Source organism: Cinclus cinclus, chromosome 3 (genome assembly GCF_963662255.1).
Source record: "Cinclus cinclus chromosome 3, bCinCin1.1, whole genome shotgun sequence".
In the NCBI taxonomy this organism is placed as follows: domain Eukaryota; kingdom Metazoa; phylum Chordata; class Aves; order Passeriformes; family Cinclidae; genus Cinclus; species Cinclus cinclus.
In genome coordinates, this window is record NC_085048.1 from 114,194,423 (window position 1) to 114,220,730 (window position 26,308).

The following is a 26,308-nucleotide window of genomic DNA, read 5'->3' on the forward strand; positions in this document are numbered from 1 at the left end:
ACTCCACCTGCAGTTTCCCAGTGGGCTGACTAATCCTTTCCTACTTGGATTGTCTGCATAGCTCCAGTGCACAAGATTAACCAGCCAGTCATGACGCACTCACTGCGCTCTCCCTCAGGGGTGGCCACATCTCACTCGTCCTTCTGCAAAATTCATCATGTCCCTCCACCAGGAGGGATATTTTGCAAAGGAAGGCAGCTGCTGCTATGGAATTGGAGTTGCCTCTTCCTAGTGCTGCTCTTTCTCCAAGACAGATTCCTCTGAGGTAAGAGAGGAGAAAGAAAAAGAGAGACTTCAGCATTATTTTATATCGAAGCTAAGTGTGAATACACATTGCTGAGTTAACAGTGTGGAGATGGACCACATGCAATCTCTTGTTGAAGTAGCCAAGGGAAAATATCACAAATCCAGGCAAAACATGGCATGTGTAGTCATAATGTTCTTTTAACTACTGGCATCCAAAGAGCCAAGATAGAACAACAGGATCTTTGTAATGAGTTTGCCAGACTTTGTTCAGGTTTGGGATGCAAATTCAGGAAGGACACTGTAAAGGCAAAAAAGAAGGAGTAAGAATCCATTTGGCTGAGCTTCAAGAAAAGGTAACCATCTACCATTAAAGCACTACCCTGGCTCAGCACCACCCAGAATTACTAAAAGTAAACTGCTGCCAAAAGAATATTTATGCAGGACCAAACTCCTAGCAGGAACTGATAGCCAGCTCCCATACAGAGATCACTGGGGTTATAAACTCACCTCTTCCCCTTTCAAGCCAAGACTCAGACTTGCCTGTCATCAGTTTCCACATGATGCGTGTTCAGAATTTTTCCTCCCCTATTCAATTTTGCTGGAAGAGAATATGACTAAAGTTGTTTGGATTGACCCATTAAATAAACATGAGCGGGACATGGTGTGCTAGCAGAGGATCATGTGTGTTTTCATGAAGGGAACTGACTTCTGGATTTATGGATGTTGTCACAGGCAAGCCTCTTTCAGACATACTAACACTAGAAGAGACTCTACATTTTTTTTCAGCCCCAAAGGGATTACTTTAACAAAATTTGTTCTTCCTCTTGATTTTTTCCTTAACAGCTTGGTTACAAGAAAGGAGGAAACCAATCCTTGATCTGCACCAAGATCTCCTCTGTTTGGTTACTCACCAAAAGGGAGGAAAACTACCATGAGCTGCAATGCAGTGGGAGAATTAAACAAGACCCTATAAGCTATTAATTTAGGCATGAAACAAAAAAAAATTAAAATAGAAACCAGCTAGTTTTAAGGACGTACTCAATATTTTTAATGGATTGGAGAACATGAGAGGAAGGGGAGTGGGAGAAATATGTTGCTTCATATCATGGCTGTAATGGTTGGTAAAAGTTTTCAGGCTAGAAAACAAATTTAAGCAACATTTTCATCCACTCTGGAGTTTATAGAGTGCTTCTCCATTCAAACAGCAGCAAAAATTTTTCCCTACACTAAGCACATACTGGGTTTGTCTACCTGCATATCTTCAATTCATCTGAGCCTCCACTAATGGAAGTCTTGTTACACCAGAAGCCTCAGTGGCAGCTCTCATGTACATGTACACAAGTGTGCATGTGCAACATGTACACATGTACACATATAAACTATCAAAATACTATTATAAAGTGAGTGTTCCCTCTCAACACCCTTTCCCTGCCCACCCCACCTCCCTCCCCTTCCCCAGGCCAGCATATTTCAAAACAGAGTGGAACTGAGCACTTTCCAAGAGCCACCCAGCCTCTGGTCGCACTGCAAACATCTGGGTGCGTTGACAAGTCCCTGGGCCCCTCTAGGACTGGTCTCAACGAGCAGCCTCGAGTTCACAATACTGATTCCTTGGATTCAGGGTCTGCTGTGCTGCTGGTGTTGGAGACTGGATTTTTGTGGGTTACCAAAGGTGACGTTTCCGCTTCAGACTTGCTGTTAGCAACTGCTTCTACGGTGACTTCCTTTAGCTCTTGCTCTCTCTCTTTCTTGTCTTTTTCATTCAGGTAATTAAGGATGCCCGCTCCCAGGGCATCCCCTTCCACATTCACAACTGTGGTGGTTCGGTCCCTAGTGAAGGGAAACAAAAACCAAAGCAGCAGGCTTTTAGTTTTAAGAGAGTTACAACACAGTAAGGGGAGCTGATTTACCCCTGCTGAACCACTAACATCAGTGGAACCAGACAAGAGACATACAGTTCTCACAGGTATTTTCCACTGAAGTATCATCGCTATTTCAGAACTAAAAATGTGCACCAGAGCAGGTTTAAGGTCAGTCAAAATGTTACTGTCAGCAGCTTCTGGTCTCTCTGTGGGTTGTAGCAATAGTACTACCCTTTCTCAGGCATCCTGCTCTTCACAGGTCACCTCCTTCCTCTTCCCTTTCCCCAGGTCAGCATTTTTCAAATGCATGTTCAGAGCAGGAATGTACTTCAGGCCCATCCAAAAAGTAACTCAGAACACCCAGCTCTCTTTTTTAACTACTGTGACTGGCATCTTAATCCAAGCACCTACTCAAGAGATCCTTCCAAAAGCAGGCAGAATGACTTGTGCTCTCTGCATTTGTTGCCTGTAGCACCTGCCCTAATTTTTGGTCCTACAACACAAAACTAGTGTGCCAGGGTGTACTGGAAAAGATTTATGGGTCATAAAGATAAACAATGTTTTCATGTGGCTCTTGAGACTTGCTAGCCATTCTGCAGCCTACCTTTAACAGAGGTTCAACTTGTAGTTGTGGTCCTCTCTGGTACCTAACCAGCTGCCATTAAAGCAAGATATGGGACTCCCTCCCCCTCCCTTTTGTTACCAAAAAGCTGAGCTCCTTGACTAGAACACTGTTGACCACAGAGGGATGCTACCTATTTTAAAAGGAAGGTAACCAGCACAACATAGGCTGAGAGCAGCCCAGAGTGAAAGGAAGGGCAATTTTTTCATTCTTGCCTTCAATCACTTGCAAGTACAAGTGTGGAATGCCCAGGCACTACTGTACTTCCTTAGAAAGACAGGATAAAAAGGGCTAGCCACTGCTTTGCCTGTCTCTTCTGTCCTTTGGAGTTTGCAGTAAGAAAGAGTGTGATGACCTCGAGGAAGCTGTAGGAATATGATTATGCTCCACAGACACGTGCTGTGTGGGAAGCGAAGATAATACAGCTACCACCTTCTCCAGTCTCTGAAATTCAAGGGTGTCCTCAGGCATCCTAATTTCCACATCTGCTGTGGGAATGCACCATCTATATAGAGAGGCTGGTGTTTCCAAAAACCAATGCTGAGGCATTATGTGCAGTCTAAATCAGGAACTGCTCAATAACCAACCAACTGGAAACAAAAATCCTGAGTGGGATTGAGATGACTTGACCCATAGTGACCTCTTACTTCTTTCCCAAAAGATGGAAAGGAAAGGTGATAATAGAGTCTATTAAAACTTGTGACACTCAGCAGTGTGTTCCAGCCATAACACTACCCACAGCAGTGACAGGTATCACAAACCCTCTGCGTCTCTGCTCTGCCAGTGGAGAGCACCTCTCTGTGTTGGTGCTTTGACGAGTCTTGAAACTATAAAAAAAGCTCTAACAATAGCTGACACGTGGGAAACTGCTTCCCACATGTGACCAAGGAAGTTTGCCACAACTGATGTCCAGACTCAATTTCCTTTGTCCTCCCCTGCCCTTCTAGTGTCCAATTAATTTCAAACAATATCAACACCTTCTAAATGGACTTTTAACAACAGTTCTAACTGGAATTGAAGCCAAGAAGAAATTAACTTCTAAAAAGGCTGAATTAAAAAAACTGAAGAGGGATTTTAGCATATTGACTGATTTAACTGGGAAGGCACCACCTTTTCCAATCCCCGTCGTAAGTTACCTGTCCTGTAGGCAGACATCTTGTGGAGTCTTATTTTCTACTGGGTTTTATTTTCTACTGGGTTATATTCTGTACTCTGACCACCTTTCCAGCTAAGCATGCTACAAGGACATGCTACAAGGATGCTGTAGTGAGGTAGATGTCACACTCTTCTCCCACGTAACAAGTGACAGGGTGAGAGGAAATGGCCTCAAATTGCACCAGTAGAGGATTAGATTAGGTCTTACAAAACTCTTTTCCATGGAAAGGGTTGTAAATTATTTGAACAGTCTGCTTAGGGAAGTGGTGGAGTCCCCATGACATCGCTTAATGGTGAGCACGGTGGTGGTGCTACACCGACAGCTGGCCTTGACAATCTGAACAGTTTTTTTTCCAGGCTTAGCAATTCTGTAATTCCATGTTTCTATGCCTTGCAAGCAGGTACTCACACAATCCAGTCCACGGCCAGTATGAGGGACAGGTCGTTGGTGGGCAGCCCGATGGCCTCCAGGATGATGGCGATGGTGAGGACGCCTCCGGCAGGGACCCCAGCTGCTCCCACGCTGGACGCCGTGGCTGTCACGCTGCAAATCAATGTCCGTGCCTGGTTAGAGAGGCTCCCAGCTCTCTTCTGCTGCACTCTGTCACGTGCCTCCCTGCTATGGGAATTGTAAACAAACGCTCCAGCGTGGGACACACCGAGCATTTGCTTCCCAGGCAAACCCCTTCCTGCCTGCTGATGCAAAGGAACGGCTACAGAGGACAGGGAGGACGGTCCAGGACAACACCAGGACTGTCTTTTCAGGGTAAGAAACAGCCAACACAGCTGTATCCTGCTGCCTTACTAACATTCCCAGCACCAGTAAGTATGCTGAGTGGCTTGCACCTCCTGACCCCACATGTATAAAGGCAAACTCTGCCACGCAGGGCACAGCACCTTCTCTGTGTCTCCTTTGCATCCCAACACAGACCCTAAATCAGGAGCTGGAAACCTGCAGTGCACGTGCTCAACATGCCTTTTTGTGTGCAGGTGTCTGCAACTGAGCTCTCCTTGGGCTATCACTGCATCATCCTCAGACCTGTCTTCACACCTGATCGAGTGAGAGTACCTGAAAAGCTAATTTGGCTACCCACTAAATACAAAACCAGTGCCCCAACCCTGCCTTAAATAGACAAACAACATACTGGGAAACATAATCAAGAATGAAATAAAACCTAGCCAGGAAGGGTAAAAAAAATGCCAGGAACCAGCCCTAGGAGGCATCTGGTAGATGCAGCTGTGGCTGCTGCGCACAGTGAGGAGCCAGAACTGCTTGTAGTACCCTCATTTAAGGGATTTTGAGGAGAGAAATGAAGATAATGACACTTCATGGGATATGGGACATCGTGGGATATTCCAGGCATAGAGGGGAGAGAGTCTTAGAGAAGGAGATAGGCCTGAGATAGTGGAAAGGACAATGGAGCAAAGCAGTTAGGAGGGGAACAGCAAGAGATCTGATGAGGAAAGCCAGTTATGTGGTGGTAGGAAGGACAGATGTAGGCAGGAACAGAGTCCTTAGTATGAAATACATGCATGAGGAACCAAGGAGCTGGCAGGAGAATTTTCTAAGACATCAGGGGTGCTTTCTGGGCAATGCTGAATGCCTCAATTACCCAGCCTAATGGTGACTGGAGGATGGAGGAGTGACATGCTTAAGGAAGGAGAGGAATTTCATGTGTTCAATTTAAACAGCTCAAAGACTGTTTCAGAATTCAATTACCCCTCCCAGGTTCCACCTTTTATTAAATTGAGAATCTTGTAAAGGTTTAAAGATTCCATCCTTTAATCACCCTATAATTATGTTACATAGCAGTTTGCAAGATTTAGGTCAGAGATGTGGAATGCTAACTGTTAGTTATTAACGGAGAGACCACAGCTTGAATGTGTCTGGGGGCCAGAAGGATGTGGTTGCAAGCAACTTACAGAATTGTGAAGATCTGCCCAGGGTTGAGGTCGACATTGTTCAGCTGAGCAATAAACACAGCTGCCATGCACTGGAAAATAGCAGCTCCATCCATGTTTACAGTGGCCCCAATGGGAAGGATAAACCTGCTGATCCTCTTGTCGACTTTGTTGTTCTCCTCAATACACTTGATCATGGACGGGAGCGTGGCTGAGCTGGAAACAGAACAGGGAGAAAAGAAATACAGAGCACCAGGGTGGTCTGAATGACCCATCACTATCTCATGGCTTTCATGTTTCTAACATGCTGCAGACAGGACTGTCAAGACAACAATGCCATTTTATAGTCCCTCTCTGTCATGAGGACAATGAGGGACCCTCCTTGTTGAGTTTTGAGCAGAGGTATTTAATAATCTGCTTTCATCTAGAAAGCTTGTAAGGACTTTAATCTCCCAGAAGCAAGAACTCATGACTTAACACAATATGCAGCATTACATGGCTGTAGAATGAATAAGTCTGAAACCACAAACATACAGTAAGAGATGCAAATATAGCAGGGGAGGAGGTTGGAACTAGATGATCTTTAAAGTTCCTTCCAACCCAAGCCATTGTATGATTTTATGACAACATAAACACAACAGATGCAACAGCGGTCTCTGTTAATGCTGTATTAGTACCTTCTCAAATTAACAGAAACATAATTAAAAATAAAACATCACTCTTGGATTTACTTCTTGCTTTATAAATTACGTGGTTTTGCTCATAAACCCTCTCCTACTATGCAGAAGGAGATAGTTTATAAATAGTACTTCAGCTCCATTGACAGATATGCAACTGCTTTTGGGGATGACCTGAAACAATTTTATATAAATATGTTACTTGATCAAGTGTTTGTACTTGAGAAAAGTGTAAATGACATGCTCAATCATTTGGTTATGACAAATAAAAGCTGATCAGGTCAGATCTTTGAAATAAAACATTAAATGCCTTTACACTAGTAACCAAGTCTGCTTTGCTCCTACAAAATTAGTCTAAATCCCACAAAATTAGTTTAAATTTGTTCCAGGTCCTTCTGAACTTAAAAAGTAAACTTCTGAGGGAAAAGTCACTCACTACTGACCCTCACTTCACTTAAAATTGAAAGGACGGCTGGCAGGATTATTTAAAGACAATAAATTTACTTCCCCCCCCCCCCCCCCCCCAAGATATTTCCAACTCAGCATCATGAAAATATTGGCCCCAATATTTTGAGGAATTCTTTTCAACAGCTTCTAATCAGCATGTGCTGTGTGGCGAGCTGACAACAGCAGTGAGACTCTCTATGCTCAGAAGACTCTTTCTGCAATCTCAGGAACAACATTCACACCTAAAACTAAAACTGGATACAGCCAGTTTAGGCTGACAAACGTAACCAGGCAATGGTCCCAGAAGTGGCACAGAAACCCACCTGGAGCAAGTGGCAAAGGCAGTGGCAAGTGGTGTGATAAGTCCTAAGAGGAAACGATACGGATTTTGCCGTGTGGCTGCAAAATAAATAAGTGGCAGAATGATTCCTCCATGGATGACGTGGCCCAGGATAGAGGCGAAGATGTATTTTCCCAGACTGGTGACCAGAAGCACAATATCTTCCATTTCAACAATCTTGCTCCCAACAAGGAACATAATGCCAATAGGTACATACCTGTGTAAATGCAATATTGGCTGTCATTAAGTACAAACAAAAAGCCTTGGAAAACACGACATTTTCTGTTGTGGAGATAACATTCCACTAAAGAATCTGCTGCTCCTACTGAAGGGTGGTTCCTGGTTCCTTGTTCACCACACATTCAGGTTAGGCAAATTGTTTGGTGGATGGTAAGCACAGAAATTTTAAAAGGTCTGTTCACTTGTGCCCTCAGAGATGGAGCTAGGAGAGTGCCAAAGGAAAGGTGAGTGGGAAGCAGAAATGCTGTCAGGACCTACCAGGGTAAGACACCATTGGGGAGGGGAAGGGAGCAGCATCACATCACTGGAGTAGACAGAGAGGTCAAAGAGTTGCTTCTTACACAGGCAGAAACTCCCAGCAGAGTCAGGTCATTAAAATTACAGACACACTGGGTGCCAACTCCATGGAGGTTAAGAAAAAACTGTGTACATACCAGAGAGCTCAGCTAAAGCCAGCTGAAGCATGAGCCAAAGACAGCAATTAACTCTGCTATTTGCCTAAAAAGGACTAAGTTAAACGACCAGGCTTCCAGAGATTCCCCCAAGTGAACAGCCAGGAGCACACACACATCCATGCGTCCTATTTAGAAACATGCCACGTCAGCATTTGTTTTAAGCTTCCCTTGTCAAGAGCACCCGGAGCTGCTCCAGTGGAAGGGCCACCTGCAGGCCACAGCCACACCTCTGGTCCCAGCAGCACTGAAAAAACTGAACTGCCCTTGCACCAACAGCACAGCAGCTCTAAACATACTGCATGAATCACTGCAGGCCCAGGGCCAGCTCCTTCCTAAGCTCTACTGGAATGTTTATGTCTGAGCACCTCTGCTGATGCTGCTCACACTTCATCCCTTTCTTCTAAGATTAGGAAATACTAAAAGATCACCCTGCTCCCCAAAATCTTGCCCCAGGAAAACGTGACTACAAAACATTTGCCTATACATCTCAGGAATAAAAAGAATCCAATGCCCATGTTCAGAGAAGATGATTTGTGGAGTCGGGACAACCTTCAGAAGGTTTGGTTAAGCATACAAAGGTCTGGCTGCTCAGATCACTCACTTCTTCCTGGCTTGCCTCTCCCTCAGTGATTCTGTAGCTCCTCTGTTCCATGCAGTAAGCATCTCCCTATGCCCAAGATCAATGTAAGCATCCTCTGTCCTCCCTTGGCCAAATCTCTAGGGGAGCCTGTGGAACACTCCCCACTTAGCCTCTGCAATTCTGCCTTTGAACTGTGTTTCTGAGGATCCTGATTAGCCAGATCCAGCTGAGTCCTGGTCCTGCCCAAGCACTGCAAACATGAACACTGAATTCCTCCCCTTGAAGAACAAAGAACTGAAAGTTGAGACCCAAGTGCTGCTAAACACAAGAGTGACTCTTGAACAGGACCATATACAAGCTGAACTGCCTTTGCTCCTGGTAGTATTATTTCACCATTCCAAAGAATCCCTTGGGAAAGCACATGCAGCTTGACAGATTTTGAATAAATACAGAACTACACAAGAGCCTTAAGGAAGAGAAGAGAACAAGTAAGGGCTCCACTGTTAAGGGTCAGCAGTGGTCCCCATAATCCACAAAATAAAGGATTACATACCAACTGACTGGCTTGAAGTGCTAGCACTGTAATAAGCTGAATACATAAACTGCCTCTTATCAGTATTCAGTATCCAAGGAATTACACTCAAGAGCAAAAAGCTTAAGCTGCTTGGAGACTGAATTTTTTAATCCCTTATGATTGCAACTAACACAAAGATCTGCCTGTGTAAAATCAGGTGTTTTGTTAAAACCCTTCTACTTCATAGGGAGAGAAAAACAGTAGGAATGAAAAATGCAGAATGAAGGAAGAAAAAAATACCTCTACTAAGGTACATTTACAGCTTTTTCACCAACTTTGGAAAGGGAGTGAGAAATGTCCCACTGTTAATTTGTTTGCTAGGTATCTTTATGAATATTCTTAATTTTGTATGTGAGGTATGAATACTGTTGGTTTCACAGGAGCAGCCTAACTCCATACAGCTACCCAAGGATAGCCATGATACTGCTCTGAGGCCCAGGTTCATCCCACCTGATGGAAAACCCAGCCAGGAGGCTGCTCCTACCCCAGCTTAGGTGGCCTGAGCTACTCTCTAGAGGTGCCTGCCTCCTCCAATGCTGGTTTCTTGCCTAATGAGAAGGTTCAGTGTGCTCCAGGTCTTAAGAGGCTTTTTTTGGTGTCAAAAGCTTTGTGGGATTGATCAGATCACTATTCAGTCCATAAACTTTTCCAGACTCCAAGGAATTAAATGAAATAATGTATTTGCTCATTAATAGGCAAGAAAAAAAAATTGCCTCAGGAAATACTGAGTTTTCTTTCCACTACATAATCAAGGAGTCCTGGAGAGGATTTATAAGGCAGCCCTCTGAAGTTCTCCAAGCCTGATACCTTAAGCTGTGAGTGACTGTCTCACTACAGGGCACAAGCAAGGAGAAAAGACCCCATCATGTGACATCACAACATTCACTTTTGCTGTGATGAGGGATCTCACAGGAAAAAGCTGGACAGAGAGATGAAATGTGAGTTTGCTGATCCAAGCATAACACTGCAGTGCAGATATATCTTCAGCCACACACTTACCACATAATCCAGGTAACCAAGACCATTGTTGCCTCATTGAATGAGTTAAAGAAACGAATCAGATCTTCCCCCTCTGGGCCAAGCTTTTTCAGTGCCACTCCTAAAACCAGAGCAAACATCACCAGTCCCAGGATGTTCATCCCTTTGATCTCAGTACCGACAGGGATCTGCAGAGACAAAAAAAGGAGGCTTGTTACATGTGAGAACGGGACAAAACCCAGTGAAAGGGTCACCTCATTTTGTTGCTGTCTGATTGATCTGAAATTAACAAGTAGAATCTATTTTGGAAAGGAAAAGCCTATTTCGTTGAAGGGAATCAAAGAGATCTGGACACAGTTCAGGTATGAACCTCCCTAGTTATGAGCTGGCATGGATTCACTGGAGAAGGAAAGGGCCTGCTACTACCTCCCCATGTGCCCTCCAATTTACTCAGGACTTTAGTGCAATGATGATACCGAGGTGAAAACCATGAGAAAACAACCAAGGTTATGCAGCAGAAAGAGGGCAGAAAGGCAGCAAACTGGCAACCTACTCCTTTATCTGTCCTTGTCAGCTGTGGGAGACAGAACAGAAGAGAGATACCTATTCCCCTTCTCAGAAATCTGTCACTACCTGGGAAATAAAGCAAGAGGCCAAAACACCAGGATCCACCTATTGACAAAAACTAGTCTATCCACAGGTCTGCTCTGTTAGTCCTTCATGGTTTGCTTCTCAAAGAGAGTCAGAGCTCTCTTTGGCAATGTAGTATCATATGAACTGAATGAGTGCTCTTGTGGCTGCATAAAAATATAATTGTTTTGACAAACTGGGCTTTTTCTCTCCAACTTGGCAGTACAAACATGTCAAAATGTTGTTTTATTTGGAAGAACTTCTATAACAGATGAAGTTTGTGTACAAGTTTTGGCCTTTTGGCTAGTTTAAGTGGACACTAGCTCAACACAAGGAAAGAAAAATACATTCTGAGCTGAAAGTTTGAAATTAATATTGACTAAAGATAGAATACTCAGGATACTGATCTCCTAAATCTGATAAAACCAGCCTGCTTAAGATTGATCTTTTTGCTGGAAGTACACTGATGAACTGGACTATCTCTCAGTGGCAGGTAGAAACAAAGTCCTGCAGGGAAGGGGATAAAATGTAAATTATACACAAAAGCAGGAAGGTTAAACTGCTGTTAAAAAAGTGTATATTAACAGTGAAGGTGCTGGCTTTTTTTATTCACTAGGTAAAAATTAATTAGATATGGAACCTGCAATTTTTATGGTAGTTGCTTGTTCAGGGCTAACCTGCCACAATTTATTTGATTCCCAACTAAAAGAACTGAGAACATGGACAGATATTAAGCATGAAGTACAGTGCATCTCCAGAGATGTCTGAAGAAACATGTCACACACACTAACACTTTTCTGTCTGGATAGTTTTGGCTATATTATGTTTTTTATATTATGGGTTTTTTTAGACTGAAAGCTCTAAACTCTTTTGTGGTTAGAAAAGTTAAAACAAAACAAATTACACCATCCTATTAATTAAACAAACCATCTGTGTACATAGGATGTTATTTTATAATATAAATCATTTTATACTGGGATCATTTGATACAAGGGTAATATGAAATGTTCAGCTGGAACAGAATTTTACCATATTTACCAAATTTACTATAATGGGCCCAAACCATTACAAAAAAAAAAAAAAAAACACAAAGTCTTAAACTCCTAAAACTAGTAAATACTCTTTGTTTTGGTTCCTATTCTGAAATAAAAAAATGTACAAAACTCGACTATGGAACAGAAATTCAGTGTTTCAATACTGTAAAAGTCCAGCATTCTGTCTTGGATGTTGCTTGGAGAGAAACTCTACTCTCCAGAATGACAGTACAGGGTCTTCTTTCACCCTTGGAGAGGTCTCTGTCCACCTTGCTCCCAGCACTGTGGTAACTGCTGCTGTTCTCCAAGTGTTCACACCCTCCAGCACTTCAAGCCTAGATTTTGTGATCTAGGGACTCCCTGACCTCTTGGTGACCAGAAGATGTCTGCGTGTGCCACTGCCAAGAAGAGCTTGTGAGCTGTCCTCCCCTGTTGACTGCCATCCTCTCCCCACTTTCAGGTCTTGCTCTCCCCCTTGGCTCTCTCTCACCAATTTCTTTACAACACACAACATTCACCATCACCTCCCAACACTGCAAGATGTAGGCAGAAGATGCACCACTTGCCTAGGGCAGTAACTTATTGCAAGAAATTTCTCCCTGCAAATCCAGAAGACAACCTGCAGCATTCAGGGAATTCCACCTCGTTGTGACACAATATGGAATGAGTCCAGTAGAAAATCTTCAGCGGAAGATCCTCACAATCCCAGCCTCTAAAACTGGCAGATGCTGAACAGCCTTTTTGTACTCTCACAGAAGAGTGCATCACCCCAAAGGGGCAGCCAAACCAAGCAGCATTGTGGACACCAAACAAAAACAGCTTTAATGAGAACTTTGTTCCTAGACAAACCATGGGGCATGTTAACTGTTTGCCTGATTATGCCTTCTCTTAAGAAGATTCATGGAGCTCCTCTGGTCCTTGAATCTCTCTGAAGATCCATTGTTTTTTTAGCTCTTGAAACAAAACGCTTATCAGGGAAACAACTGCTGACATTGAACAGTCTCAGTAGTAGGTGTCTGAAAAGAAAATGCAGCCATGTGGTGTGAGGAAGAAGAGCAACCACTGGTTTGTGTATTTTTACTCCTGTCCAAAGAGGAACTGAGCCCCTCCAGTCTCCCTGTGCTGCAGATTGTAAAGTGAGATAGTCTGTGCCCCAGGAAGTTTTGCTGCCAAAGAGACAGAGAGGATGTAGCCATAAAAGCTGGGTAAACATGAGGTGAGCATGCGAAACAACAGAAAAGGACATGGCTGAGCAAACAACTACGTGTCCCACTATTCCTTTCATCAGACAGAGAAGACAGGGTCTATTAACCAGTGGGGGAAAAATATCATCAATGGAAAATTTTGCTCTACGCTATTCATATGGGAAGTTGAAGGAAAATATTTCTCCTCTTCACTCAAACATGCTGCTGATGAAAGGAAAAAGTAGTTAGGAATATGATCTTATTCCCCTGGAACCAAACTTCTGTCACTATGATATCCAAAAATTATACTCTTTCCAAACTTAACTCTCATCTATCCATAAATATTATGGTCAGGCCAGTACTGAAACTGAGCTAACAAAACTGAGATTATGCTCTCTCTTTATTTGGTCTGTTCTTCCCTAGAGACAATAGGGTGTCTTCACAAATTAAAGAAGCTCAGTCTGCCTTTGCTCCAACAACTTACAAAAGGTTTTGGAAAAGTAATAGTAGAAATAACCTTTACATCATTACAACTGTTGGCAAAAACAGACACCAGTGGCACATTCAGAATATTTTTTTTCTGATGTTACATCAAACAGGAGACTGATAAGCAGGAAAAAGAGAGGGGGGGAAAAAAAAAAAACAAAAAAACAAAACAGTGTTGCATTTTAAAGAGCCAAAATACGTATTCTTATCTCTTGAGGAAAAGTGATGGTGTTGAACAAGCATTAAAAAAAATACTTGACAGCCAGCATTCTGTCCAATGGATATGGTTAGCCTTAATCTCTGCTTGGCTGCTACAGAGCCCATATCAGACATGACAGTGAAGATAAATAGAAGATTTACACTCTCACTTACCCTTGCTTAAATGTCAAATAACTCTGCACTCTACAACACCCACACAAATCTAAGTGCACAACAAACACACAAATCTAAGTGCATGTTGCCTTTCATACTGAATGTGTTTCAGCAGCACAAAGCTACAGGGGCATGCCCTGCCCAAAGACACGAGGCCATGGAGAGAGAAAGTGCTCTCGTGGGATTCCACAGGGATTTGGCATCCCTGTCACACGGGGGGACTGCGGATCCGGGTTAACGCAATCCAGCGGGCACGGGCAGGGGGAGCTGCCTCCTTCCCCAGGAACTGCTCAGCCTGTGATGCCAGGCTCTCAGGCAAGGCACAGCTTTGCCCCTGCTCAGTTCAAGAGTCATCCCAGTCACCTGTCACCCTGTCTCCAGGGCTGGTGAAAGTTCAGCCCAGGGCTGGAAGCAGAGCTCACACTGTTCTGCATCACCTGCTCACACACCATGCATGGGGAGGAGAAGGTAATGAAGCCAATGCTTCCTGTGGTCAGGGATAGGCTCCAGAGTCCCTCTGGATTAGCATAAACTGCTTTTTCCTTGATGGTTTTACAAAATGGTGGGCAAACCCCAGCTGAGCCCTTCCATGACAAATGCAAACATTACAAGTCCCTTGCCCTACGGGAATTCAAATCATATTAAAAATGCAGTAACCCAACATTTGATACTGATCTCAGACATCTGGAATGAGCCTGAGGAAGAGAAAATCACCTTGAAAGTAATTTCTCAGACCAGTCTCCCAAAAATCCCACAGCAGCACATGAGACACTTTATTTGGAGCAAGGTGACACCTTGTAGGCTGGGACCCTGGGTCTGTTTTTTACAGCATGCTGCATGTAAGATAACAGTAATTATTGCTGGGCCTGCAACATGTTGGCTCTGGCCAATGATAAACATGTTTGATCTGTCTGCAAGAGAAATGACACTCATTGGTATACAGAGCCTCTTTGGAAGTCCTACCATCCACATATGGAATATACCACTCTTTGTCTACACCTACACATCAGTTCCCTTTTTGACACCACTGTGACAGTAGCCTATTTGTAATGTTCTGTCTGTCATTTTTACTCCTTCAGACCACTTGTTACTGCTTCAAACAAAACTCCAGCAACGAGAAAAAAATTCTCAACCCAACAAAACTTTTCTTTTTTATATAAAGAGCCTTGGAAAGAGGAGAAAAAAAACCCAATTCTCTCCAAACTCTTAATGAAGAACAAGGTTTAAGGGATATACTCAGCCAGCCTGGTTAATATTTACTTCCAAGTCTACAGAAAGTTATTCAGAAACATTAGTAGACTGACTAAAATTTAGAACAAGTGAGACCAGGTCTAAGAAAGCATGACCTAAAAAAATCAAGCGTCAAAGGTCACATCAGTTGGGCTCAACTTTCCTCTCTATCACAGCTTTCTGTTGTGGCTGTGGATACTCATTCAACTTATGTCTCTCACAGTTCCAGGCAAATAAAATTCCTTGTTTCTTTCTCAAAACTACTGGAAAGGATTAAAGACTGTGAAGAAGTCAAATATTACTGACAATAATTTGTTAAAAAACCTAAGAAGTGACCTTACCTTTTCCAAGGTGGCATTTCCAGAGGTGTTCCTGAGCAGCATCTTATAGTCTGTTGCATACTGCAGGTAAGAAAAAAAACCAAAAAAAGGTGAGGCAAGCATTAAAATTGTCAGCAAAATATCTAAAATCTAGGGCAACAGTTTACTTTGATAAACAAAATAGACCCCTCACAAAAGGAGGGCACTTCTTTGGGCTTGTTTTCTTTAAATATAAAAGGAGGGAAAGAAAAGCTTCTGTCCTTGTCAATTCCCTGTGACAATAGCAGCACAGAGGAAAAGAGGACTGCTTTATTTCATCCCTGAACACTCACAACCCTGATGCTAGAGGCATCACAAATATCCTTTTCATAGTGTTATTTTTGCACTATTTCTGTTTTACTCATGGAATACTGACTTGTACTGTGTATTAAATATCCTATGTGTACTCAGGCAAAATGGAACTTGATTTTGTTTGCCCCGGATTTGATACAAAAGCAAACCCACAGAACACCATGAAGGCAAAAGCTAATATTCTGCTCCTGTATCATAAAGAATCACTCTGCCCCATGACAATATTGTCAACACTCTCTATCCTGACATATAAAATTAGCATTGAGAACTACATCAAAATCTTTTTGGAGCCCTACAGCTCCTACCCATCAGTTTAAACCACACTATGTTCTGGTGCCAGTTATCATCCCATCACACACAGTCTCTGTCGGAAGAGAAACTAGGCTGAGTAATTAATCCAGCAAGGGATGCAATGGAAACTACAGAATAAAACCATCAGGCAGCAGGTAATGCTTACACACATGGGAGCCTAAAGGTCTTCAGCCTTGTCTGTTCTGAGCCCAGCTCTAAAACTACATACCCAAAGGATTCTCAGCTACCTCCTGAAAAATGGTAAGCAGCCTAGCACAAAGCAGGACTGTCACTGCTGCCCAACATGGCACTCAAAGTTTAAAGAATATTTTTGGTGAAGGTAGAAAAGATGGGCTTTGAATACGCTTTTGGTTGAGGAATATTTTTCAAATTTGCCATGGAAGTTGTACGTCTGACTATATAATGTGTTTTTAAAAACCCTACCTTCTCTAAGTAAATTAACTTCTGGTATTTTCTACACCATCCTTCTAGTCTTCTTCCAATAAAAGAGCCTATGCACTGTAGCTCATGTCCAAAGTCCACACAGATCTTACCGTTTCAAAAGCTGCAGCAACAAGATTTGCAGGAAACAGGTTTCTGTAAAAGACAAACAAGAAAATGAAATACGTCATGGAGAACTTAAACGAATGCACCAGTGTATCTTACTCTCACAAACAGAATTCCTTTCTCAAAGGCAAGCACATTGGCACTGGTGAGGTGGGTAGCACAGAAGATACTGCAGCAGCATGGAGCTCACTACGTGTCCAGAGGTGTGGATGCCATCTTCCTTGGCTCACATGGAAGATGAACAATGCTGGCTGCCACACCTCACCTCGTGGGCAGGGCCACCAGAGGCAATCACACACAGTGCTGGTTACACACACCCAGCGGCTACAGAAACTGGTTCAGCCACACCAGCTGCAGCACCAGCTCATGGCCTCCAGTGTCAAGCAGATTTTTAACACTGCTCATGTGATTACACTTTGCTCATAGCATCAACATGAAGGACAATCCAATCAGCAAAATCCACTTATGAGAATGGCTCAACCCTTCAACAGAGCAAGGCCAGCTTCCCTGATCACCCAGGCAGAGCAGAACAATATCACGGGCCAGACTTCTCTGCAACAGCTTAGACAACACAGATGGAAGGCACAGGAAATTCCTATGGAACATCTGAATCCAGTAGTGCCTTCACACAGGAATGCCCATCTAGCAACAGGTTAGTGCAGAGAGGACAGCATGCAAAGTGATGTACACTCTGACCATCCAGGATGTATCTGCATACAGGACTGCAGAAAGGAAATTAAGATAGTGAACTGGACCAAGCAGGGCATTCTTCCAAGCTTGTTGTGGTATCTTATAGTTGGTTTTAACGCTACAATTCTTTTCTCCCCTTATGGGCAAAGAGCAGGGGTTCCCCTAGCCAAATGACAACTCTTGGTTTTGTGTCAGAAAGGAAAACAGGAATAAAAGTTTATCTCTGGGGTCATGGCAGGACCCCAGTTGGCAAGGGCAGGAATGTGATGGGTATGAGCTGAAAATATTGCCAGTAGAAGGCATCACAGAGTCACAAGAACTCTTATAGTAAGGAAACAGAAGACCTCACCCAGAGACAGTTAACTGTGGTAAAAGAAATCGGATAGCTGCTCCCCATCCTTTGCTCTTTGCACTGCTCAGAGGAAGCTGCAGCTCCCTCCAGGCTGTGCTCTGCTAACTTCCCCCCATTTTTGCCATAGTTACCCACGCAAACATTAAACCAGGCTGTGGTCATTCCATGAATGGCATGGAATGTGCAAATCCAAACCAGAGAAAGAAAAGGAGCAGCAGAGTCAAATCTTTGAAAGCAAGAGGTAGATTAAAATACAGCCCAGTTAAGGACTTTGGCCTTTTTTGTTACATAGCTCTGTTCTCCTGCCACACATGGCATTTTCCCACAGCCTTGACAGCAACTGTAAAGGACACTGAACTTCATCAAACACCTGTCTGCTGTGAAATACCTCAGCCCCTCTGTCTCTCTCTCTGATACACTACAAGTGTATTAGGAGGACTGCTGCAAGAATAATTTGTCTTCTGGAGTCTAAATTCCACCAAGCATAAAAGAAACAGCAACTTTTTCCTCCTCAAAAGCTGAAAATACAGCTGTCTGTCTGAAAGCAGGAGAGCGAGCTCTCACTCAGCAAAGGCTCTAAAAAAAATTGGTCAAATAAGATCAATGGAGCAGCTACCATGCATCAGTTCTTGCACAGCTGGAACTCTGGTGGATAAAAACCTTGAGTAAAGTAAAAGTAAACTTGCTTTTATCAGGAGTAAAATATCACATATACACAAATGGGCTCATGCTGTTGGGAAAAGAAGGATATTTCTTTTCAGCTTCTCATAGCAGGATGATTACTTTTTTTTTTTTAAAAAAAAAAAAAGAACTGACTGGACTTTGAAGAAGCAAAGAGATGAAAAAAGACTGAAAACCAACCAGAAATTGATTATCTTTTTTCTTTAAATCAGCTTTTCCATCCAGATGAAAACAAAACCAAAGGAAGCAATCCTAAAGCCTAAACAACATGTTTCTCCAATGTTTAAATGTGGCCAGGAAACCAAAGCCTCCATAATTTGCACAGTACGTCAGGCATGGGCCTCAGTAACTAAACATTAACTTATCTCCAAGCATATCCTTAAAGCACATAAAGTGATGCCAGAAATCCTGTTACAGCAAGGCGAGGGGCAGGTTCTTATTTCAAGTGTGAAGAGTGCTAAAAAAGAACCTAGAGTAGACACTTTGCTTTATTCCTCCAGCACCAGTCACAGGACTTGACAGTTCACCAAGTGAAAAATTTGGATCTCAAGCAGCTCAAGAGTTATATGCTCTGTTCAATCCAACTTCTAAGTACACTTGACTGCAAAATACTAAAAACCACATAAAATAATGTTTTGCTCCTCTGTTTCAAATCCCAAAGCTTAAGAACAAAATACGTCAGGCCAAAAAAAGCAATCTCCAAATAAACGACTTATCTTAGAGGCCTGAGACTATGCACAGACTATACTTATTGCTCACCTAAAATCAGTCAGCATGTGAATTCATCTTTAATTACAGGTAGGTTAGACCACAAGTTCTTACCTTTGGACGGATTCGTGCAAGAACACCACTGCAGTGCCTAAAAAATGGGGCAAGATGCTGCGTGCTTTGGAGAGAGATAAAAGCTGGCTGGTGACCTGCCTGGGCCCATCATGGTCTTGTGCCTGCAGGGTTTGCTCCTCATGGCTGGTGAGGTGAAGCTCGCCCACCACAGAAACACAGACACAGCACAGAGGAGCTGCATGGGGAAGGGTGGACAACCCTCCTGTGAGGGTGAACCAACAAACAGGAAAGCTGATGAGCTGGGTAATTGGGCATGCAAATGAAATCTGGGTGTCTGCCAGTTGGTTTTTCTGTGAAGACCAAAGGTTTAGAAGGTTTTTGTGCTTTGAAAGCCTGTAGCAAATGTGAGCATGGAGTTTAGGGAAATCACCCTGGAAGTACTGCTGGATTGTTGACTGCTCCTGATGGCCCCATCCCCATGCCCTGTGCCAGAGAACACAGTCACCTTTCTGAAGCAGATGTGGATTATCGCAAGAACGCGGCGCTGGCCAAACCCTGGGTCTGGGTGATAAGGAGCCCAGCACAGCACCGTGGGATCAGACAGCCTTGGCCCCAAACGCAGGAGACAAAACTTGCTGCGTGTGGCACAAACAAGACAGATCAATAACACACCATGGCAGGGGGACAGATGTGCTGCCTGCACCCCAGGTGCTCCACCGCTACCACGCTACACACACGCACAGACCCCCAACTCCTTTGTGCCATAGAAGTGAAGTAAGTGGGCACAGAGAGACTTTACTCCCCTCAACAAGCACCAGGCAGGAAAGCCTCTCTTTGCCTGCTGCAAGTTGCACAGACAGCCCCAAAAAAAGCCGTATCAGAAATCCATCAGACAGCTGCCAAAGGGGACAGCTGTGTCCTGGGGCTGAAGCAACAGCTGGGCTGAGCCAGGAACTTCATGTAACTGCACAACAGAGTGAGAAAGCACCCCTCTCAGATCCTCTTAAAACAGGAACACGAAAGTAGCAGCATCGAGGGTGGGTGTTACAGTCTCTATTTCCTGCTTGAATACTCTGCTCATCACATCATCTTCCCATGCACAGCTGAATAAATGCACCTTACTTCCCTTTCTTCAGCTGAGAAGATGCTCCTCCCAGTCAAAAACAGACCATTGTTCCCCAGTAAGATCCCACTGTATTTCTGTTGTAATAGAAATCTTAAGTTTAGCTGCAACATCCACTCTTGGGAATCCCAGACAACTAAGGGAACCTGGAGCTGGCAAAGGGAGAAAATGGGGGCTGTAACTCTCCTCCTCCTTCATTTTGGTATTATGGTCAAACTGCTCTCTTCTTTACATGCCTGCCTTCCACCAGCAGGATGAGGATTACACAGGAACTCCTCCATTGTATGTGTAAGGGATTATTATTAACAACTATTTCTAAATGATTCGTTTGCTAGAGCTCTGCAAACAACTTTGCTCTGGCAGCAAAAGCGTGAAGGGAAATCCAGGCAGATGGAATGAAACTCTAAAATACTATGCATTCCTCTCGTACTGCTTCTTACAAAAGGGTTCCACTTCTGAGGCCAAAAACCTTGCTGTTGAAAAATACTTTTTTGAGGAAGTCTAGAAAGGAAATATTCTGTGTTGGGTATCTCCAGTTTTCAGGTTTTTTTCCAATGGTACAAGTCCACTAGCAGCAACTTTATTTCCACCTGTGAGAAGATGCCAGGGCCCAGCTCAAATTCCTCCAGTATCTTCATTTTTCTTCCTGCCCCGAGATTTTAATTCAATATCACGCAGCAATTTGCCTCATCTGCTTTTTCATATGTGGATGCACAATACATGCCCTGTACATATTCATATTTGTGAGTGTGTGTATTTGTTTTAACACAGAGAAACTTGAAAATGTGTTTACATATAGCAGATATTTGATACTTTTTGGCCTTAATGGTCCAGTCTGTATTTTTAATGCTTGGGAAATAAAACTTGTAACTGGGGACAGACAGCAGTAAAAAGCAACAAATATAAAAAAACCTGCCAGAGAGTGCAGGCACATGAATGAAAACACTGAGCTCTTCCTACAAAATTCAGTCAGCAATTCCTGTACTTTGAGAAAGAATCCAGACTCCAAGTGACACAAGCAAAGCAGGACAGTTACCTTCACTTTAAGAACCAGCCATCAGCTTCAAACCCACAGGTCAGCCTGTCTGTTGGTGTAACTGCAGCCATTGCCTGGACACTTTTTATTCTATTTATGAATTCAAAGGTGGCATCTTCCCCTCCTCTTCTAACAGTCACATTTTACTGTCTTTCCACATGGGGATTTCAGAGATGGCCTTCATGGCAGCTGGTTCTGGGTGATTCACTGGGAAGATCAAGGCTATAAGAATCAAGTGCTACTGGAGCAACTGGTGCCCAGGAGAGGGCCACTGTCTGAGTGGCCCACTCTGGCCACCTGCTCTGCAGCCCAACCAGCAAAACACAACTGATGCTTCTCCCTGTGCTCCTGTCTGCTTTCCCTACGGCTCTGAAGAACCTCAGAGCAAAGGAATGAGCTTGCTGTGGGTGCTCCCTTTGGCAGCTCAGCTGTTAACATCTGGCAGAGAGACACAGGGGGCATTGAGAAGCAATTTAAAATGTAAACAGCTTTTGCAGACTTGCCTGGCAAACTGGGAAACCCTGACCTTACTGCTTGGGGCAGACGTGTGGACCTCCGTGCACTCTTCCTATAAAAGAAAAGGGATTACCTCTTTCCCTTCCCAGACTGTTACAGCTAGGGTTGGATTAAAAACAGAATTTCCTTCCCCAAAGCAAATTCCACAGCTGCAAAACATGTTTTCATCCCAAAATTGGGCAAAGAAAGCCTGTTTCAGATACTTCTCTCAAAAAAAAAGCAAAATACTCTGTTGCAATGTTCCTTTTTTGATGAGTGAGATTTTCTACTTAAGTCCTTTGTATAAAATGACAGCAAAACATTGACCTCACCGAAATGAAATGCCTTGATCACCCACTGATGGAAATTTTGACAGGATCAATAGGTTTCTGTGAAACTTCAATTTTGTTGAATCAACAAATATAAATTAGAGCTAGAAGAAAACTCTGACCTTATTGAAACATTCAGTCTTGACAATTGCCCATCAAAAGTGTTAACAAATCTATAGATTCTTGCAAAACACTTCATCCTGCTGTTCCAACTGCTTTCCAACAAGCTGCAAGGTGGACTGCGTGAGCAGGTGGCTGGAGTCCCATTCTTGGGACTCCCTCTCCCTGGTCATGCAGGGCACAAGCAGACTCCCTAGTGTCACCTTCTCAGGTGGGGGCTGAGCCCCAGAGCCCACCACATCCCAGCCAGCCCCTTCCTCCAGCTGCCAACCACTTTACAAACAAACTCACAATCTCTCTTTAGTCTCTGTTGCTTTGTCTCCTCCACCAAATAAACTGAGTTAAGGGAAAAACCCAGACATTCTAAAATTTCCCCTCACTCCCCTCATCTTCTGCTGGTAGATTTAAGGAATTCTAAGATCATGCCTTGAGTTTAGGGAACACCCCACTATCTCGGTCCCTTTTTAAAAGCCATCAGCCTTGTGGAAGTAGTTGTGAACTCTTGCTGGATCATCTCCCATGACCACTGCCTTTGGTCATGCTCCTCTTTAGGAAGCTCCAAGGAGCTGGCCACAAGACAGACCTGGGACCAGATGAGCCATCAGCATCCCTGCTGCAGGGCACAAAACCACCTTATGACAGCTCTGCTGTCCCCACCCCATGTCCTGGGGCAGAGGACAACATGCCTAAGCCCTGACTAGACATGCTCAAGGCTTGCTCCCCTCCAGCACCTGCCAGAAGGGAAACCAGGAGGGTGCTCCAGCACCTCCAGCCAGACAAATCAGACCTCGAGGTTATGGTCAATGGACAAAATAAACCAGACAGCCTTTGGGTTCACCAATGAGTCATCATTCATTTGATACCAAAGCACAAGATAAATCTTTTTTTCCAGAGGTCGTTTCTCCATGTTTGTGGGGAAGCTTTAGACTTTAAAAAGGAAAACCAAGAACTAAGCTGGCCTCCAGATATATCACTGCAAGAATGAAAAGCAACATCTTTGGTCGTTACCAAACAGGCTTCTCAAAGGCAGACATGATCTGCAGAACCAAATAGTGACACACAGCTGCGATTTCCTCTTTGCTGTTTCCTTCCTTGGGTCATGTTTTACGTTGGCTTTCAGTGCTGTAGGGGGACTCAGTTTACCCATTTGCAGCTCAATTTTACCTTTCCTCTGAAACCAAGCAGCAATGAAGCCTTGAAGGACTCAGTCTTGTGCCACAGCTGAAAACAGAGTTTTCCTGCATCTAAGAGAAAGTTTCATGGCCAAACGAGATAAAAGGAGAAGCAAAGAGCAGGATGCTGCAAGACCCACCCACACAAAAAGCAATCAGTTCAACCCTCCAGGCCCTACAGAATCAAAGCTTTATCTCAAGGTGAGGTTACTCTACTAAGTTCCATCACAGCAGGGACCAAGTTCAGTGCTCAAATCAAAACATCCACATTTTCAAGAACAAGTTAAAAAACAAAATAACATTACATGGCAGAGAGAGAGAGAGAGAGAGAGATGTGTCTTACTTCCCAAAAAGAATATACTCTCTCCATCCCTCAGTCTGTCAGGGATTTGTGCTAAAACTGAAAGTTTTAGTGATGGCTGTGCCCAAAGACAACTTCATTGAACTGGATTTCACCATCACTGCTGTAACAACTTGACTGCCCAACAGTGTGGCTTCAACAGCCCTGCCCTGGGATTCCAAGAAAAAGCTGTATTCACAGCCCCTCATACATGCATTGGAGGAAAGCTCCTGTCCCCTCATCTCCTAGAAGGAAACACCTCTGCAACCCCCATGCTTTACCCAAGTTGCATCATTATGAGCCCTACTTTGTAATTAAGGGCTCAATCCCATGGCCATCATGAACCCCTTCGAAGATGAACTCTACTCCTGCATTTACAGACCAGACCAAGAAAAAGCTGTCTGCTTTGAACTTTAGGTATTACCCACAGCCTGAAGCTCACTGGAACATCCCTGGCCTGTTCCTCAACTCCATCCTACCAGGTGACACAGGGATGTAACACCATGTACAGCAGCCCTGCCAGGATGTGCTGAGGTAACCACCACTACAGGCATCTTTCCAACTCTCCCAGGTGTGCCTGCTCCTTTTTTTCAGCAATTTTCATTCACCTCCTTCCCCTCCGTGATATGTTTATCACCACCACAGCCAGACTACCTACTCCTGTTGTCCTGCTATTCCCTCTTAACATGGTGTCAGGAATTACTGGTCCTTAAGAAAAGTCCTAAATTGTGGGCTCTTAAGAGAGGGAGAGGTGAGCTGAGGACAGACTACATGGCTGCCAGTGGAACAAACCAGACTTACTTTCTATCCAAAGGGAACATACTTGTCTCAGGGGGAGAAAAGGACATTAACCTGAATTTGTAAATACAGTTCTGGGTTTGGGGTTGTTTTTTTTTTTTTCTAGAAAGTCTTTTTATCTTTGTTGCCACATTCACTTGTCCAGACAGAGCAAAAATGCATCTCAGCTGAAAAACTGGACTTATAAAAGCAAAACAAACAATCAAAATTTTTTAAAAAATAAATAAAAAACAAAAACCAAACAACTCAGCTTTGCAATTACCAGGATATCCACTAAGTTTGACTTTCCAGCCACTTCTCCGTGACACAGGTCACCTCCCTTATTCTTGTGTTTGTACCTGGGTGCAAAGCACAAGGAAAATGCAGTTGGAAGTCCAATAGTCAAAGCACCATCTGGATGCCTACCTCATTTGTCTATGTGCTCCTATCTTATTTAAAAAGCCAGAGAGATCTCAACAAGACATGGGCTTTGAGAAAAACAAACAGGTGAAGTTTGCAACTTTGCAAGGAGGAATAAAGATACACTAAAACACTATAATCTGATTAGAAGTGGAATCCTTGTTTCCAGATAGATTCAAGGAATGCAGACCTTGTCCTTGCAAGATGCAGAGGTAGGAGGGGAAGCTCACGAACCTACAGAGCATCCTCACTCCGCACAATGCTTAGGGTATGTCCTCCATGGAATTACAGGGCTGCGCTTCCACGTCCAGGTTTATGGGAGGGCACTCTAAGGCATTTGGGTGAGGAGACTGGGTAAAGCGTTGGAGAATTAAAGAAAAAGGTGTGTGTGAGGGATGAGAAGAGCTGCCCAGCCCTGCCCTGCCTGCAGGAGACAGGCAACAACAGGTAGCAGGGCAGGGGAAGGTGCCAGACAAAGCCTGCCCTGCAGCCAGCACCCAGGAGCCGCTCTCCCTCCAGGCAGAACCACAAACGGGCCTAGGCACCCAGAACTCCGAGCAAGCCTCGACTCATCCTTGCAGCCACCCAGCCAAAATTAAAAACAAAGCGGGGAGAAGCAGAGCACCATGAAGCCCTACACACCTGACCGGGCTGCGGGTACTTGGGCAGAGTGCCGCGCTTTTTGAAGAAGCCAGGATTAGGATGAGGAGGATAGTAAGATGAAGGAGATTAAGAAGGAGGTCGAGGAGAAGGAGAAAACTGAGGGGAACGTGCAGGAAGATGAGAAGATGAAGGAGGTTGAGAGGGAGGAGGAGGGCTCCCCGGCCACGGCTGCAGCGTGCAACACTGCCGGGTCTGTCATCATCCTCCAGCGGCGGGAGGGCGGGGGAAGGAGGGGAGCGGGGCGGCCTCACCTGACGAGGTCCAGGAAGGAGTCCACGGTCTCCTTGCTCGTGCCGGGCAGCGCGCCCGGCAGCCCCAGCTGGGTGTTGAGAGCGGAGGCGCCGGCGCCGGGGCGGACGATGAAGCCGAGGGCGACGGCGAGGCCGGAGGCGAGCAGCGTGGTGCCCAGGAAATAGGCGAGAGCGATGCCACCCAGGCGGCCGAGCGAGCGGGTGTCCAGGCTAGCGGCGCCCGACACCAGGCTGCAGACCACGAGCGGCAGGATCACCATGCGCAGCATCCGCAGCAGCAGCTCCCCGGGGAAGGCCAGGTAGGCGACCTGCGCCGGGCCCAGCGCCGCGCCGCGCACCGCGGCCCCCAGCGCCACGCCGGCCACCACCCCCGACACCGTCAGCAGCACCAGCGCGTTGCGCCGCAGGAACCCGCGGCAGCCCCGCAGCCGAGCCCCGCCGCCTCGCCGCTCCTCCGACGCCGGGCCCTCGGCGTGGCCGTTCCGGCCGTGGCCCGCCTTGCCCTCACCCGCCGCTGCCTCCTCCATGCTGCG

General features: G+C 44.6%; 1 protein-coding gene across 3 annotated transcripts; it reads right to left on the minus strand.

Moving 5' to 3' along the window:
* Positions 1-1,706: 1,706 nt before the first annotated feature.
* On the minus strand, positions 1,707-26,308 carry SLC1A4 (solute carrier family 1 member 4). 3 transcript variants are annotated; one of them, XM_062490646.1, is made up of 8 exons: positions 25,776-26,308; positions 16,531-16,573; positions 15,356-15,415; positions 10,100-10,266; positions 7,235-7,468; positions 5,809-6,003; positions 4,295-4,429; positions 1,707-2,076 (listed from the first exon to the last, which is right to left on the minus strand). In XM_062490646.1, exons 1-8 carry the CDS (start codon positions 26,300-26,302, stop codon positions 1,842-1,844), a joined length of 1,596 nt encoding a protein of 531 aa, XP_062346630.1. In that variant the 5' UTR covers positions 26,303-26,308; the 3' UTR covers positions 1,707-1,841. The 3 variants fall into 3 exon arrangements, with proteins under 3 accessions (XP_062346630.1, XP_062346631.1, XP_062346632.1); XM_062490647.1 differs by lacking the exon at positions 25,776-26,308 and adding an exon at positions 24,725-24,779; XM_062490648.1 differs by lacking the exon at positions 25,776-26,308 and adding an exon at positions 19,089-19,501.

What these genes read in the sequence shown, in the direction of transcription:
- SLC1A4 (XM_062490646.1), bottom strand. Translation starts at nt 26,302, where the DNA reads ATGGAGGAGGCAGCGGCGGGTGAGGGCAAGGCGGGCCACGGCCGGAAC. An exon ending in TTGCTGCAGCTTTTGAAACG is followed by an intron (nt 15,416 to 16,530) that starts GTAAGATCTGTG and finishes TCTTACCTGCAG; the next exon opens with TATGCAACAGACTATAAGAT. An exon ending in GCCTTTGCCACTTGCTCCAG is followed by an intron (nt 6,004 to 7,234) that starts GTGGGTTTCTGT and finishes TTCTGTTTCCAG; the next exon opens with CTCAGCCACGCTCCCGTCCA.